Source organism: Delphinus delphis, chromosome 11, assembly GCF_949987515.2.
Source record: "Delphinus delphis chromosome 11, mDelDel1.2, whole genome shotgun sequence".
In the NCBI taxonomy this organism is placed as follows: Eukaryota; Metazoa; Chordata; class Mammalia; order Artiodactyla; family Delphinidae; genus Delphinus; species Delphinus delphis.
In genome coordinates, this window is record NC_082693.1 from 96,791,564 (window position 1) to 96,809,219 (window position 17,656).

Consider the following 17,656-nt stretch of genomic DNA (forward strand, 5'->3'; position numbering starts at 1 on the left):
CCTACAGTCATGAGTGTGTCCTGTACTTGCCAGGTGTTCAGCCATCTTCCCTCAGCATCCCTTCTTGCATCATCTCAAACCTTCCACCTGGGATCACTTTCCTTCTACCTAAGGTATATCCTTAGAGTTTCTTCTTCTGGACCTGTTGGGGGCCAAATCCATTTTTGTTTGAGAATGTCTTTACTTCAATATTTAAAATAGTGAAAGATATTTTCTTTAGATACACAGTTCTAGGATGGCAGTGATTTTCTTCCAACACATCGCAGTTTTTTTTTTTTAATTTTTTCTTGCTGTACGCGGGCCTCTCACTGTTGTGGCCTCTCCCATTGTGGAGCGCAGGCTCTGGACACGCAGGCTCAGCGGCCATGGCTCACGGGCCCAGCCGCTCCGCGGCATGTGGGATCTTCCCGGACTGGGGCACGAACCCGTGTCCCCTGCATCGGCAGGCGGACTCTCAACCACTGCGCCACCAGGGAAGCCCACATCGCAGTTTTTAATCCACTCTTCACCTGGCTCCCATTGTTACAACTCAGAAGTCACTTTTGTGTACATGTTGCCCTTTGGCTGCCTTTAAGATCTCTTGGTCTTTGGGGTTCTGCCCCCACCCGTTTTATATCTTTTTTGAGATTTGCCTTCTTGAATCTGCAGGACAGCACTTTTCATCAGTTCTGGAAAATCCTCAGCCATTGTTTCTTTGGCTATTACCTGTCCCATCTCTCACTGCTCTCTTTACAGAGCTCCAATTACATCGTTTATGTCTCTGCTACATTCTGGCTAATGTTTTCTGACCAATCTTCCAGTTCACTTGTTTCTTTAGCTGTGTCTAATACGTTTCTTAAATTCATTGAGTTTTAAATTGCTATTGTGAGACATAACCTTTACGCAGAAAAGTACATACAGTACATATGCACAGTTTACTTACAATTAAGGCAAACACCTGTTTAACAATTACTCAAATCAAGAATTAAAGCCAAACAAAAGAGGCTCCCACTTGCCCTTCTCCAATCATAATATTTCCTCTCCTCCTAGCACTTAGGATATCATTTACTTTTATTTTGTTATAATTTTACCACCTAGGTATGTATCCCTAAACAATACAGTTCAGTTCGTCTGGTTTTGAACTTCACATATGAACAGAAGCATTCGTATGTTTCTTCCTCCTTCACTAGATATTATGTCTGCGAGAGTCATTCAGGTTGCTGACTATACATGTCGTTCGTTGGTTGTCATTGCTGTTTTTCCATCCACTTATTCAACAAATATATATTAAGCACCCACTATGTGCCAAACATGGTCCTAGGGGCTTGGGATACATCCATAAATAAAACTGATAAAGCTGCCTGCCCTCGTGGGGCTCACGTTCTAGAATGAGAAAATCACATTTGTGTGTTGACCTCATGGGTGTGAGCCGAGTGACCTACAGCTTTATTTGGGGGAGAAGCACTGCGGACACTGGGGAACCACCAGTCAAAAGCCCTAAGACGGGAGCAACAAGAAAAGGACACAGTGAAGAAAGAGGAGAGCAGAGAGCGCCTGTCAGGGAGGCCAGCCAGGGCACAGAGAGCCTTGTGGGTACCGGGTACCGTAGGGTCACTTGCCTTCTGCCGTTTAGCATACCTTTTATGATTTCCTTTAGTCAAGATCTGTAGGAAGTAAACTGTCTCAGTTTTTGTCTAAAATGTCTGTATTTCACCCTCCGTCTTTATTTTTTTAAATGTTCCTCAGTGACTTCTATCATGTCTTTAATCTTCAGAAATTCAATGACGCCGTCCACACTGAAATGACCTTCAGAGGCATAGAAATTCAAGATGTGATGCAGAAGGCTTCTTTTCTTTTGTCTGAATTGGTTCCTTTACTGGAGTTCCTTTAGCTGCTTGTTTCTTTGTAGCAAACAATTTTCTCCCTCCAAATCCTGCTTCTCTTGGCCAAAAGCCTTCTTTCCTCCTTTTTTCTCAACCTACCCAGGCTACCTGCCTAGAGTCAACTTCACATCTGCTCTGTTGACGGACGTTCTACCGCCGTTGTTTGCTTTATCCACTTGAATTTGTGGTACCCGGCCTGGCCAAGGAATGTTGCAATACACGGTCTTGTGAATGAATGTTTTTTTCAGCATTGTCAGAGCAATAATAGATCTACTTAGAAACTTTGTGGGAGGAGGGAGGGAGGATTCTGAAGCCCCGGAAACTTGGACAAATAAAGCTGGTTACGGTCATCAGGTAACCAAGGGAAGATTTTAGAATAGAAAAAGAGAGCAAAAACTCAGTTATCAGATTTGAGACTTGAGGGCAAAGTACATGGTCACAAAATGGCTAATAAGGGAGAGGAGGGAAATAGGGCATCAGTCTGTATCTGACACAGTCCACAGTCTCCTTTTTATGTGTATTGTTTTTTTAACTTCTTAGAATCAGATCCATGCAGTTTCTTTCTTCTTTTACACACTCTTCTATAGTTCAGTTGGCCCTACATGTTGATGTCTGAAATGTGACATTACACAGGAAGGTCGGTTGTGTTCTACCTCACATCTAAGCCATAGTGAACGATAAGTTTTCACAGGTGACACCTAGTTGTAATATATGCCACATATGGCTAAAGGTTGATATTTGAATGAAGGAAATATTGATGCTGAATTAAAGAAACTGGATGTAAGTACAGGGAAAAATTCTTTGATTCTTGTTGCTTTGCCCTATACACAATGCACTGACACCCTGCACATATGTGTGAATGAATTTTGTTTCAACGTAATTCTCAGGCTCCTCAGTAAGTTCTTCAGAACTCTGTCGTGAATCTTTCTGGATGGTGCTCAGAAAGCTTTCAAAAACTTCTGCTAAGATCTGTTTCGATTGCTTTGTACGTGGAGGGCTGTAGTTATTCTTCAGGGAGGTAGCATTGCGCTGAGTGCCACATGGATTATTGAAGTGGGAAACACTTTTGGTCCATAAGCAGAAATGTTCGACATGTCCATCAGAAGCAAATCTCAAAGGTTCAATTTACTCATTTTAAATAGAATAATTCCTTGGATGTTTCTGAAGGGTTATTGATGATACTACCATTATTACAGATGATGTGAGGTCATCCATGGCAGATGCAAGAGCAGTTCCACATTTTGTCCTTACCAGCTCTCGTACACTCAGAGGCACAGACTTCTTGATAGCATTCCAGGTCCTAAATGTCTTCTGATGCAAAATATCCTCTTTAATCTTCATGTTGCTCCCAACTTAATCAACCACTGTAGCACATTCAGTAACTTCCTCATATTAGACAGTTCTGGTGAGGCTGAGATGGCCAGGACAGAACAGACGGCATACCTCTTCTGTGTTGTGTTCACTCTACGTTGTCAAGGGCATCAAGCTTTGGCTGATACAAAATATGACCTCTTGAACCAAGGGAAATGCTATGACCACAATAATAAGTCCCCCCACCACCAATTCAGGGAATTTGAGCTGCAAATCTGTCAATGTCCTGAGATGTAGCCCAAGTCTAATGACCGGATAATTCAATGCACAGGCTGCCTCATTTTCATACAAGTCAGTGTGAAGAGAGTATACAAGAGCTAGGTGAAAAGTAACCTTGAACACCATAGGCAAAGGTGCCAGATGTGTCTTCCTTTTCCAAACACTCTGATACCAGTGGATGAGCAGATACCATGGCAAGAAAAGGAGAGGCTCTCAGGGGTTCCCACAGAAAAAGTTCTCTTCCTTATTCTTACAAACATAGTATAAAATTCTAGGATGGCAAATATTTTAGCTTCAGTGCATTGAAGACATTTTCCCACAATCTCATACCTTTCATTGTCACTGTTGAGACATCAGTGTCAGTCTAACTGTCACTCCTGTGAAGTCAATTCCCTTTTTCTTCTCACTGCCTTTAATATTTTCTCTTTGATGCTGATGTTCTGCGGTTTTACCGTGATATGTCTAGACAGGCATTCCTTTTTATTTATCTGGCTTGAGATTCTAACCCATTACCTTTTCAAATATAATCTCTGTCCTACTCTTTCTCTTACATATCTGGAAATCCAGTAAGAAGTATTGTTGGGCCTTCTCTTCCCTCCTCCCATGTCTCTTATACCTGTTCTCCAAGCTTGATATCTCTCTCTCTTTCTGTGCTGCATTCTGGATAATATCTTCAGATCTATTTTCCACTCCACTAATGCCCTTTTCAGCTGTGTTGAAGCCACTGTTTTCACCCATCTGCTGAATTTTATTCTATAATGATTGTATCTTTCAATACCAAGAGTTCCATTTTGTACTTCTTCAACTGCCTCTTGTTTTGCACTCATATATTGAATCCATTCTTTCATTTCTTTAAAGATATTAAAAGACTACTTTTAGATTCTGTATCTGATACTTCCAATATCCCAAGTGTTTGGAGATCTGATTCCACTGGATATGATTTCCATTTGTTTGCGGTCCTCATTCTTTGTCTCTTTATATGTTTTCAAGGTTTTTTTGTGTGACACTTTATCTGTGGTTTTCTTTAAGGGCTATGTTGTAGATGTATTCCTCCACAGAAGGGCACACCCAGTCCAGGACCAGTAAATTTTAAGTAAATTCCTAGCCTGAGACTTTTCAGACCACACAGGTAACATTATTTTAGACACAGATTTTCATGAATTGACTTGTGATTACAACTTTTCCCCTATTCACCCAATGCCAGTGTTGAAACTGGCAGGTTTCCTTGTGCCCTTCTGCCATGCAGGTTTATATTTTGTAGATTATCCTTACAAGAGCGTATAGGGTCTTCCCTTAGGTTTCTCCACCTTGGGCAGACCCTGCAGGTTTTGACTCTTGTCCCCTTCACTCCAAACAGCCAACAAAACTGAAACACAAATTCATCAAGATTTGGCCAATACCTTCAGGGTAAAAACTGGCTTTATAGAAAGCTCCCTTCTCTGGATTCCAAGTTTTACTGCATGCTTAGCCTCTGAGAATTACCTTCTTGCCAGCTCAGTAATGTATTAAAATATTTTACCTTTTATCCATCATTTTAGTAGTTTTCAGTGGCAGTATTTTTCATGGAGGTAGCCTACCATAGTACTAGAAAGAGAAGTTTCTATTCACCATAATTCGTGGTCTTCAACAATAAAGAGAATTTAGCTTCATGTGTAAGTCAGAAATCTTCCAAATTTAGTTTAAATATTTAGTCTTTTATGTTTAAGGAAGTAACTTATGATACTTTTCATCTCAAATTATTAGCTTTCCCAACTGTTGAGTTGTAGCATTTCCAACTGTTGAGTTTTTCAACAAAGAATATTCAACCTAGATTACTTATTCCACAAGTGTGGATGGTTTTAAGTCAAGAACATGAATATAGAGCCTATAAAATGACCAGTGGTCCTTCTGAATGAGCCTGGAAGTTATCCTAGTTCACCACTTATGGAACATCAACTGATCAGAGCACAAAGAAGTCCCACATCGTGGAGCAGATAATACCTTGTCATTCTTGTTGGAGCTGCTGCACTAATTCTTTTATTTTTTTAATTGTGGTAACCAAAAAACCACATAAGTTACCATCTTAACCATTTTTAATATACAGCTCAGTAATGTTAACATATTCACACTGTTGTGCAACAGATCTCTGGGACTTGCTCACCTTACAAAACTGAAACTCTACACCCAGTGAACATCAACTCCCCCTCCCCGCTCCACACTGCTGCACTAAGTCTTACATGTCAGCTGCATCACGGATGGATGCCATCACGAAAGCTGTAATACCAAAATTTGCTAATATTTCAGAACCAAATTTAATTGTTTACACAATTCCTGAGAAAATGAAGCTTACCCATTTAGAGGCAGATAATCTGAGTAAATAATTTTTTTACTAAAATAATATTTCCTACATCATACACTAGAATCAAAGACCTTTACAGCTGATAGAGACATTAAAGTTCAGACTTTAACTCTCTCGTTTTGCACATAAAGCAAATGAGCTTCATGCTCATGCTACAATTATGAAATACAGAGGAGCTCATACAAAGATCTTTTTAAAAATACTTCATTTCTAGCTACCAAAATATGATCCCTATCCAATGAAAGACATTAAAAATGTATAAAAACAAACAAATTTAAAATTTGGCATCTTAATACTTCTACTTCAAAGTTTAAATTCCTTACTTCCAGGGAATTCCCTGGCGGTCCAGTGGCTAGGACTCAGCGCTTTCACTGCCGGGGCCTGGGTTCAATACTTGGTCGGGGAACTAAGATCCCGCAAGCCACATGGCACAGCCAAAAAAAAAAAAATTAAATTCCTTATTTCCAAATATGAAATGCATTGCATATGAAATATGTTAGTCTGGTTTTAATTTGCTATGTTTCCAATTTTAATACAATATTATTTCTCTTATTCTGAAATATATCTCATTTAGACGTTAGACTCTTCTCTGAATAAAATTTTTGACTGAGGATTGTATCTGTTGACATGATTTATCTCTAATGACCTTGTGTCCTATTTCTTATCATTTCAAGTTTCACATTTGCATATGAGGAAAAAAAAACTTACCTCTGTATAACATTTATATTCAGGTCAATTCCACCAAATCTGGACAGGAATACAAGGTACGGAAGGGCATCAGAGCTGGTGAGGGGGATCTACGCCCAAACAAGAAGAATAACAGCCCGTTAGAGAATTCAGATCCAAGCAGTGGACAGCACGGCAGGTTTCATGATGTAAGGCAGGACGTTCTTAGTGGGATGGGCATTCCAGTAACAGTCACAGCTACTCAGTCCAGGTGTCTGAGTTGACAGGCACCCTCAGCAGACTAAGCAGAAGCAGCATGAACGCCAGAATGCCAGTCTGTGCTCAGTTAAAAGCCAACAAGTTGTCTACAAAATTATCTAAAATCTAGGTCTATCTAAAAGATAAGTACAATTAATAGAAATATATTCTAATATATATGTTATATATGTATATGTATTTTTATATATGTGTATATGTATTTTTATATATGTGTATATGTATAAATATATATATATATATATATATATATATATTTCCCAAAAGTCTGAGGCATAATTAACCCTCTGAGTGTCATGTGTACTTACTGTACATTCATATAATTTCAAGGTAGAAAAAAATCATTTTCAAATCTAAAATTCTATAAAGGACATCATTAGGTCAAGTGGGTTAATATGGACTATAGGCTAAATTAAAGTATTATTATCTCAATGTTTAGTTTACTGAAGTTGCTAACTGTACTGTGATTATGTAAGAGAATAGTTCTTATTCTTAAGGAAATACACACTGAAGTATTTAGAATTAAAGAACCATTAATATAAGCAACATCCTCTTGAACGGTTCAGAAAAAAATTATGTACACATTGTGTATTTCGTATATATTATTTGCATATATGTATGAACGAAAGATCACGGGAGAAGCAAACGAGGCTAAATGTTCACAACTGTCAAATCTGGGTAAAGGGTATATGGCTACTGTTTGTACCACTCTTATCCTTACAAATTTTCTGGAGCTTTGAAATTACTTTTAAATAAAATGTCAAATTTTTTTAAAAGTGAAAATAATTATTTCCCCCAAAAAAGCATTATGAAATTAAAATATAATCAATATAAATATATTTTATTAAGCTTCATGCAAATACACAAAGTACAATTTCCCATACAGCTGAATGGCTCCCAAGCCTATACAACCAAGTTTGATATTTACTTAACCCTTAAAATTCCAGCCTCAAAGCCTAGCACGGTTATCTCAGTCTTCCCCAAAGGACAAATTTCTCCTTGCTGTTAAAAACATGTATAACTAGGAAATGGGCCCAGAGGGAGAGTGGCTCACAGGGCAGGCCTTTGTGAAGCCTTTTCCTGGAAAGGACACCCAGGACTTGGATTTCTGACGGGGCATTTTTTAGTAGATATAATTTGGGTAGACGCTTCAAAGGTTCCCTAGTGTTACAGAAGAAGGTCAAGAACAGATTAAACGTGCAGTTTCCCAGACTGGATGCCCTCCTGGCCTTGGTAGTGATAAGAATCAACATGGAAGGGAAGAAACTTACATCTGGAGAGCTCATACTTTATAAATGGGTACAGGCACTGCTCTTGGTTTTAACTCATTTAGCCCCAAACTACCTTCTGAGGAGGTTGAAATTTTCCACATTTCACAGAGCAGAGGTGTGACCTCCCTGCATGGCACTGCCATTAAGTCATTTAGTCACAGAAATCTGTGACTCCAGAGCCCAGATTCATCTCACTACACTAACCACCCTGCCTTAAAATCCATCAATCTATTGAAGCTGGGCCTTCCCTGGTAGCACAGTGGTTAAGAATCCACCTGCCAATGCAGGAGACACGGGTTCGATCCCTGGTCCAGGAAGATCCCACATGCCGTGGAGCAACTAAGCCTGTGCACCACAACTACTGAGCCTGTGCTCTAGAGCCTGCGAGCCACAAGTACTGAGCGCGCATGCTGCAACTACTGAAGCCCGTGCATCTAGAGCCCGTGCTCCGCAACGAGAAGCCTCCGCAACGAGAAGCCACCGCAATGAGAAGCCCGCACACCGCAATGAAGAGTAGCCCCTGCTCGCCGCAACTAGAGAAAGCCTGTGCGCAGCAACTAAGACCCAACGCAGCCAAAAATAAATAATAAATAACTATTTCTAAAAATCTATTGACGCTTTTGTCACATTTCATATTGCTACTTATGGTCTAATGCAAATTCTAATGTGGCACATACACATTTGCAATGACTGGTCTACAAAACTAAGCGCTTAGACAACCCAAATCACCTCTCCAGTATTTGCTATTCTGGCAAAAATGTTGGAGAATCAAAACCGTCCACTGATGAATCACTGAAAGCAATTCTTAGACTGGGGCTGGGGGAGTGTAGTTTGTAAATCCACATCCAGTATGTTGATAAGTACCTTCAAAGACTTCTCTTTCCCCAACCCAGCACAACCACCAGGACCAGAACGGAACTTAGTTTTCCTTCTCTGGAATCCATTTACCAATTCAGCTTCTTTTAAAATGTTTATATTAATATTCAGAGACTGAAGCCACATTTTTTTTATTGTACTGTTTAAAAATTTTTTTAACATCTTTATTGGAGTATAATTGCTTTACAATGGTGTGTTAGTTTCTGCTCTATAACAAAGTGAATCAGTGATACATATACATATGTTCCCATATCTCTTCCCTCTTGCGTCTCCCTCCCTCCCACCCTCCCTATCCCACCCCTCTAGATGGTCACAAACCACCTAGCTGATCTCCCTGTGCTATGCGGCTGCTTCCCACTAGCTATCTACCTTACGTTTGGTAGTGTATATATGTCCATGCCACTCTCTCACTTTGTCACAGCTTACCCTTCCCCCTCCCCATATGCTCAAGTCCATGCTCTAGTAGGTCTGTGCCTGTATTCCCGTCCTACCCCTAGGTACTTCATGACCTTTTTTTTTTTTCTTAGATTCCATACATATGTGTTAGCATACGGTATTTGTTTTTCTCTTTCTGACTTACTTCACTCTGTATGACAGACTCTAGGTCCATCCACCTCACTACAAATAACTCAATTTCGTTTCTTTTTATGGCTGAGTAATATTCCATTGTATATATATATACCACATCTTCTTTATCCATTCATCTGTCGATGGACACTAAGGTTGCTTCCATGTCCTGGCTATTGTAAATAGAGCTGCAATGAACATTGTGGTACATGACTCCTTTTGAATTATGGTTTTCTCAGGGTATATGCCCAGTAGTGGGATTGCTGGGTCGTATGGTGGTTCTATTTGTAGTTTTTTTTTTTTTTTTTTTTTGCGGTACACGGGCCTCTCACTGTTGTGGCCTCTCCCGTTGCGGAGCACAGGCTCCAGACGCACAGGCTCAGCGGCCATGGCTCACGGGCCTAGCCACTCCGCAGCATGTGGGATCTTCCTGGACCGGGTCACGAACCCGTTTCCCCTGCATCGGCAGGCAGACTCTCAACCACTGCGCCACCAGGGAAGCCCCTCATTGTAGTTTTGATTTGCATTTCTTTAATGATTAGTGATGTTGAGCATTCTTTCATGTGTTTGTTGGCAATCTGTATAACTTCTTTGGAGAAATGTCTATTTAGGTCTTCTGCCCATTTTTGGATTGGGTTGTTTGTTTTTCTGTTATTGAGCTGCATGAGCTGCTTATAAATTTTGGAGATTAATCCTTTGTCAGTTGCTTCATTTGCAAATATTTTCTCCCATTCTGAGGGTTGTCTTTTGGTCTTGTTTATGGTTTCCTTTCCTGTGCAAAAACTTTTAAGTTTCATTAGGTCCCATTTGTTTATTTTTGTTTTTATTTCCATTTCTCTAGGAGGTGGGTCAAAAAGGATCTTGCTGTGATTTATGTCATAGAGCGTTCTGCCTATGTTTTCCTCTAAGAGTTTGATAGTGTCTGGCCTTACATTTAAGTCTTTAATCCATTTTGAGTTTATTTTTGTGTACAGTGTTAGGGAGTGTTCTAATTTCATACTTTAACATGTACCTGTCCAGTTTTCCCAGCACCACTTATTGAAGAGGCTGTCTTTTCTCCACTGTATATTCTTGCCCCCTTTATCAAGATAAGGTGACCATATGTGTGTTGGTTTATCTCTGGCTTTCTATCCTGTTCCACTGATCTATATTTCTGTTTTTGTGCCAGTACCATACTGTCTTGATTACTGTAGCTTTGTAGTACAGTCTGAAGTCAGGGAGCCTGATTCCTCCAGCTCCATTTTTCATTCTCAAGTTTGCTTTGGTTATTCGGGGTCTTTTGTGTTTCCATACAAATTGTGAAATTTTTTGTTCTAGTTCTGTGAAAAATGCCAGTGGTAGTTTGATAGGGATTGCATTGAATCTGTAGATTGCTTTGGGTAGTAGAGTCATTTTCACAATGTTGATTCTTCCAATCCAAGAACATGGTATATCTCTCCATCTATTTGTATCATCTTTAATTTCTTTCATCAGTATCTTATAATTTTCTGCATAAATGTCTTTTGTCTCCTTAGGTAGGTTTATTGCTAGATGTTTTATTCTTTTTGTTGCAATGGTAAATGGGAGTGTTTTCTTAATTTCACTTTCAGATTTTTCATCATTAGTGTATAAGAATGCCAGAGATTTCTGTGCATTAATTTTGTATCCTGCTACTTTACCAAATTCATTGATTAGCTCTAGTAGTTTTCTGGTAGCATCTTTAGGATTCTCTACGTATAGTACCATGTCATCTACAAACAGTGACAGCTTTACTTCTTCTTCTCCTATTTGGATTCCTTTTATTTCTTTTTCTTCTCTGATAGCTATGGCTAAAACTTCCAAAACTATGTTGAATAAGAGTGGTGAGAGTGGACAACCTTGTCTTGTTCCTGATCTTAGTGGAAATGCTTTCAGTTTCTCTGGAATCTATTTACCAATTCAACCTCTTTTAAAATGTTTATATTAATATTCAGAGACTGAAGCCACATTTTTTTAAAATTCATTTTACTATTAATGAAACTAAGGTATAAGGCAGGTTACAAGCAATGCCTCCTCATCACTCTTGCCCTGATCAATCATCAAAACACTCTGACGTTCAAACATTCTTGACATGGTTCTTGAAATAAAATTAAAGCTAAAGTAAATTCACTATAACTGGAAAAATTCATTTCTAATTTTAAGGGTGAGATTCCCATGAAATATTTTACCTGTTTTATGTATTTCCAGTTAAGCTTATATTAACTATTGAAAAAGAAAGCCTGTATCACCACCTGGATTAGTCATGAAAAGATCTAGAAAAGGGACACACACTGTGAACTCCAGGGATTAGGAAGAGAACCCCTGCTCTTCATTCCCAATGAACCTGGCCTCCTGAAAAGGCACCACACTGCAGTCTCCTTGGTTTATACAGGAGGGGGTCACAGGAGCTCAAGGTTCTAGAAAAACGTCCTGATTATAAGATAGACTATCAGAACCTGTTTTTTAAAGTCTCTTAAGTTCTACAGTTCTCAGTGACTTCTTTTAAAAACAGATGTAGCTTTTAAAAAACGGATGCACATTTCACATCGTCTGTACTTTTCCTCTTCCTGCATAGCTGATTAGCTTGGGAAGGCTGGCAAAATTTTAAATTAAGATTAGATCATGAATATAGGGAGATATCAGCAGGAAATAATATTTTAACTTTCCATTTGGTATAAAGAAAGGAACAGTTAAATCAAGGTTATGAGGAAACATGTGATATTTGTGAGGACAAAGGTTCTTTAAAAGCAAGAGAACATTACCATATGACACAGCAATTCCACTCCTAGGTATGTACCCGAGAGAAGTGAAAACATATGTCCACATAAAAATTTGTACATGAAATTTCACAGCAGCATTGTTCACAAAAGCCAAAAAGTGGAAATAACCCAAAGATCCATCAGCTGATGATAAAGTGCAGTGTATCCATGCAGTGGAATATTATTCAGCCATCATGAGGAATGAAATACCGATTCATGCTATAACATGGATGCTTAGCATAATTAAACATTATGCTTAGTGAAAGAAGCCAGTTACAAAAGATCATATATTATATTATTCCATTTTATGAACTCTCCAGAATTGGCAATCTGTTGTGACTTAAGGTATCAATAGATTAATGGATGTCAGGGGTTAGGGGAAGGGGAGTGGGGAGTGACTGCTAATGAGTACAAACTTTCTTTTGGGGGTGATAAAATGTCCTGGAATTAGATGGTGGTGATGGTTGCACAACTCTGTGAATATATGAAAAACCAGGAACTTGTCCATTTTTGAATGGTGAATTTTATGATATGTAAATTATATCTTTATAAAGCTTTTATTTAAAATGCAGATACAATAAAAGGTGACATGTAAAAGAATCAATATATACTATTTGTGAAATTCTGGAAGTGAATAAAGGGGATACATTTTTTAAAAGAAGAAGAGAAAAGCTCTTCATCATTCCTCCCCTTCCCTCCTTCCCTGTCTGTTCCCTCACAATTCAGTCCTACAGTCATTAGATGGGGCAGACAAAAGTGGCGTCTGCAACATGGGGGAGCCGTGCTCCAGAGCAGGGTTGGAGGAAGAGGGCATCCACCTGGGGGTGGAGGTGCTGGACATGGGAGATGAGTCACATGCCAGGGAGGCTGATCAAATAAGTGAATATACTCAGAACACAGAAGCCAAGTGGCTCATTGTCTAAAACGGTAGTTACAAACATAGAAAGTGAGAAAATTACAATGAACCCTGAGGTACTGGGTTAGAATTGGCGGTATTGGTGTGAACTCACGGTTTTCAATATATAGATTGATATAGAAATACTCGTAGATGTAAGTGTATGTAAATGTGTATATATGTTTATATATGGAATATATCCCCTAGGGCTCTGCCCACTTAGAGGGCCTGGAGCAAAGAGCAGCTCTGGTATACTCAGATCCCAGATTCTGGTTACTTTTGTTCCATTAAAAGGAACCAGAGCTCTTTGGAGAAATGGACGATTCTGGGACCGAGGCAAGGAAAGTACAGGTGAGTTTATAATATCTTGTATCAGAAAGTAAGGAAGTGCTCAAAGAATGATGGGGACATGTCGAAAGGACACAGAAACCAGCATAAAGGGGCTCCTACTGGCTATATTAGGGACCATTGAAACATCAAAATAAATAATGAAAATAATGGATCATAAGCCACTTAATAAAACAGGAAATCTTGAGTCCCTGCAAACATATAAACAGTAAATGAATACATGAAAGTTTGGTGAGGAATGGCATATCTACATAGTTTCAAAGTTTCTCCCACAAAATGCTTATTAATTACAAAGTAGATAAAGAGCACTCCCCCAGGAAAAAGACAAATGGGCCTGATATATTCCACCTTAATCAAGCGACCGCAGTGAACATCAGCAGTAATGGGACAGACGGAAATCACCTGTAAGCTAAGAAAAGCATTGAAAAGAGCACAGCGTCATTTCTGTGACATTCCTGCCAAAGATGCAAGCCTGAATCTAGTCATCAGGAAACATCCGATAACTCAAGTCAGGGACACTCTACAAAATAACAGGTCTGCAATCTTCAAAGTGTCATGGTCCTCAAGACTAAGGAAAGACTGAAGAAGTGTTCTAGACTATAGGAGACTTGCCAAATGCACTGCATGATTGTGACCTGGGGCCTGGGGCTGAGACGGCTGCCATGAGTTGACATTACTATCCTTACCATGACGGCTGGATTGTGGGTGTATAGAACAGGGCTCTGGTTTTAAGGAAACATACACTGAAATATTTGAGTTAATGGAGCAGCTTACCCCCAAATGGCTTACGAAAGAGAAAATTGTTCTTTGCACTATACTTCCAACTTGTCTGTGACTTTGTGATTGCTTTTTTAAAAACAATAAAGCAGGGCTTCCCTGGTGGCGCAGTGGTTGAGAGTCCACCTGCCGATGCAGGGGACGCGGGTTCGTGCCCCGGTCCGGGAAGATCCCACATGCCGCAGAGCGGCTGGGCCCGCGAGCCATGGCCGCTGAGCCTGCGCGTCCGGAGCCTGTGCTCCGCAACGGGAGAGGCCACAACAGTGAGAGGCCCATGTACCACAAAAACAAAACAAAAAAACAAAACAAAAAACAATGTGAGAGGAACCTGAAAGAGGAGGAGCAACACTTTCTGTGTATGCGCTCTGTCCACACTTCCAGCTGGCACTGGAACCATGTGTGTGCAGGTCAGACTCAAGAGTCCCAGCAAAAGACCAGAAAGCTGAATCAAGATATGAATCCCTCTCCCTGCAGGTGAGGGAGAATTTGCAAGTTAACTGCCTGTCAAAGCAAAAGTATCAAAAGTCTCTGAGGAATATAACAGAATCCAGAGTCTCCACAGCACAGCATTCGTGACGTTTAGCGCTGCACCGTTTAATGAACAGCCAGAGCCGTATGTGACTCCCGAGCACTGGAAACGTGGCTAGGGCAACTGATGAGCTGAACCGTTTGTTAAGTTTCATGTTAATTGATTTAAATTCTAAAATTAACTTCGCTTTGGGAAAACTTTTAAGTTTGGAATGACCGGGTATATGAATCTAATATTTCAACAGCAACTTTTATGAAATCTAAATACAGATAAAGTATTTCCAATGGAAATTTGGTGTCAGCATTGAGGTCTTCTGTAAGTGTAAAGTACATACCAGGCTCTGTAGACTTAGTACACAGAAAAGAATGTAAAATATCTTATTACCAATTTTAAATAGTGATTACATGTTGAAATGAGATAATACTTTAGATACATTTATTTGGTCAAATAAAAATATTATTAAAATTAATTTCACCTATTTCTTTTTATTTTTGTAATGTAGCTACTGGAAAATTTAAAATTATTTATGTGACTCACTTTATATTTCTATTGAATAGCACTAGTCTGGGATATTATCCAAATATGCTCAAAAATGAAGAACCAGAGAAATGTGACCCTTCTCAAAGGAAAAAAATCAAAGCAGGCCAACCCTGAGATGATCCAGATGTTAGAATTACCAGATAAGGACTTTTAAGCAGCTATTTTAACTACACTCAATGTAGTCAAAGAAATATGCTCATAATTGAAAGAAAAACCAAGAAATCTAAGCAGATAAACAGAACTTATTAAAAAAGAACCAAATGAAAACTCTAAAACTGAAAAATACAATGTCTAAAATTAAAAATTCACTGAATGGACTTCATAGCAGAATGGAGATGCTAAGAAAGAGTCAGTGAATTTGAAGACACATCAATGAAAATTATGCAATCCGAAAGATAGATAGGAAAAATATTTTATAAAATGAACAGAGCCTCAGGGGTCTGGAAGACAATACCAAAATGTCCGAGAGAGCAGAGGAAGAGGTAGAAAAAAATATTTGAAGAAATAATAGCTGAAAACTGTCTGATTGCTCTGCATTGGGTTGAGCATACAGTAGATGCTCAATAACCACTTCAGGTAAGAACAAACGCAAATACTAAGTTTCAAAGTACATGTTGACCAAATACTCTTTATATGGAAGCCTTAAAAAATAAACTAATATGACTATAATAGTGCTACACACAAAACATGACCCAAGCACATGATAACTGTCCCAAACCTGCCAGAATTTAATTGAATTGTGACAAACAAAACTCTATTTGGGACAGTGGGGGAAAGCCAGACGAGGTTACATGCTCCTGTAATATACTGCATCCCCCCCTCCATACTGGGTGATTCTGAGTCTTTTCCGCACTGTACCTGAGCCAGCACATCTTGAAACTGTTCTCTCGTGAGAGGCAGCAGGAAGGTTGTGATGACTCTTTGCAGTTCATTCTTTGTCACTGTCATGTTGTTACTGATGTCGAGCAGGTGAAAGGCTTTCTTCAACTCATCTCCTTTATCAGTAATTTTTTGAAATAAAATCCGTTTTATATCTAAGGACGACAGTATTGGATGTGCAACAGCTGTGGCTATAAAAGAGAGACAGCTATTTATTAAACGCTCTTAAAGCTAAGACAATAAACAGCATTTCACTGTGTACTAGAATCCAACAAACTTCTAAACAGTATTTCTTCCACTACATCTAGGTTTACAAGTAGATGACCCACAATTGCAAATCTGCAGTCATTTGTGGCACCTCTGAAATTTACATTTCAATCAATATAAAGTAATAGTAGTAACATTAGAAAAAAAGAGCAGAGATAATCTTCCCTATAAAGGACCTATGTCACAAGTGAAAAACATGGATATTGAAATAAAATTTAGTTAAGAATCAATTTTATCTCAAATAAATCTTCAAAATATGATATTCACTTTTCATCCCCTTGCCAATTTTTGAGGGGAAAACATGTAATTCTTAAATCTACAACCTTTTCCTTTCAAAGACAAGGAAGAGGTGAGTGTCACTGGATACTAAAGGATAATGAAGAATGTTTAGTTCCCGAATGAGCTTGCAGGGCGCCTGCACTTCCTGGTGAGGAAAGGGGTCCCAGCTCTAAGGGTTTAGGTCCCAGAGTCCCCGTGTCACCAAAGGGCAGCTGACACCCTACAAACACAGTAACTACAAATTAACTCATGGTGCCAATCAGTATCATAAACATGAAGATGTGATTAGTTCCTTTCGATATTTTATAACCTAGTAGGTAAAGAGGAGGCTAAGAACCATGGTAGCTTGGTAAATCTCTTATATCTATTAATGAGATTGCAAAGGCTTGGTGACCATCATTCATTTAGGATGCTCTGCTCTTGGAAAGCTTAGACTCTGGAGGGGGAAGCAAAACAAGAAACAGACAAATGAATGATGAGGTAACGGTAGATAGTGCCAAGTGCCGCAAAGGTAGCAGGACAAACCAACGAGGTGGGGGGCAGCCGGGGAGCTTAGGATGGGGGTCACAACGGAGCTGCTGTTTGTTACGGGTGGTGTTTCGGGATGTGGAACCAGATGTTCACCTAGGAGAAGACAGACAGGCAGAAGAGGGCTGGGCACAGAGCCTGGGGGAGAAGGGTCTTAAATCTCCCACGAGAACTCCAAGGATGCTCAATGTGCAGGAGTGGCTGCCTGCATCCCTCTGCGTTTCTGACTGTCGCTTCAAACCTCAGAAGCAGCTGATTCACGTGGCGGAGCTGCAGGGCTCCACATCAGCTGGTGAAGAGTATTTCTCCCTCTGCCCGCCCAGCCTGGAATTCCTCCTCCTGAACCCAGCGTCACAGAGGGACCCCTTTATGTCTTTATGTCTCCATCTTGAAATCTTTTTTTTCAGAATTT

The 17,656-nt window shown here is 39.5% G+C and overlaps 1 protein-coding gene across 1 annotated transcript in view; it reads right to left on the reverse strand.

Moving 5' to 3' along the window:
• The window catches only part of EFCAB6 (EF-hand calcium binding domain 6), a 199,177-nt gene that overhangs the window by 176,092 nt on the left and 5,429 nt on the right, over positions 1–17,656 (reverse strand). The window contains 2 exon segments of the mRNA XM_060026001.1: positions 6,499–6,587; positions 16,150–16,361. Coding sequence (XP_059881984.1) covers positions 6,499–6,587; positions 16,150–16,361 — 301 coding nt within the window.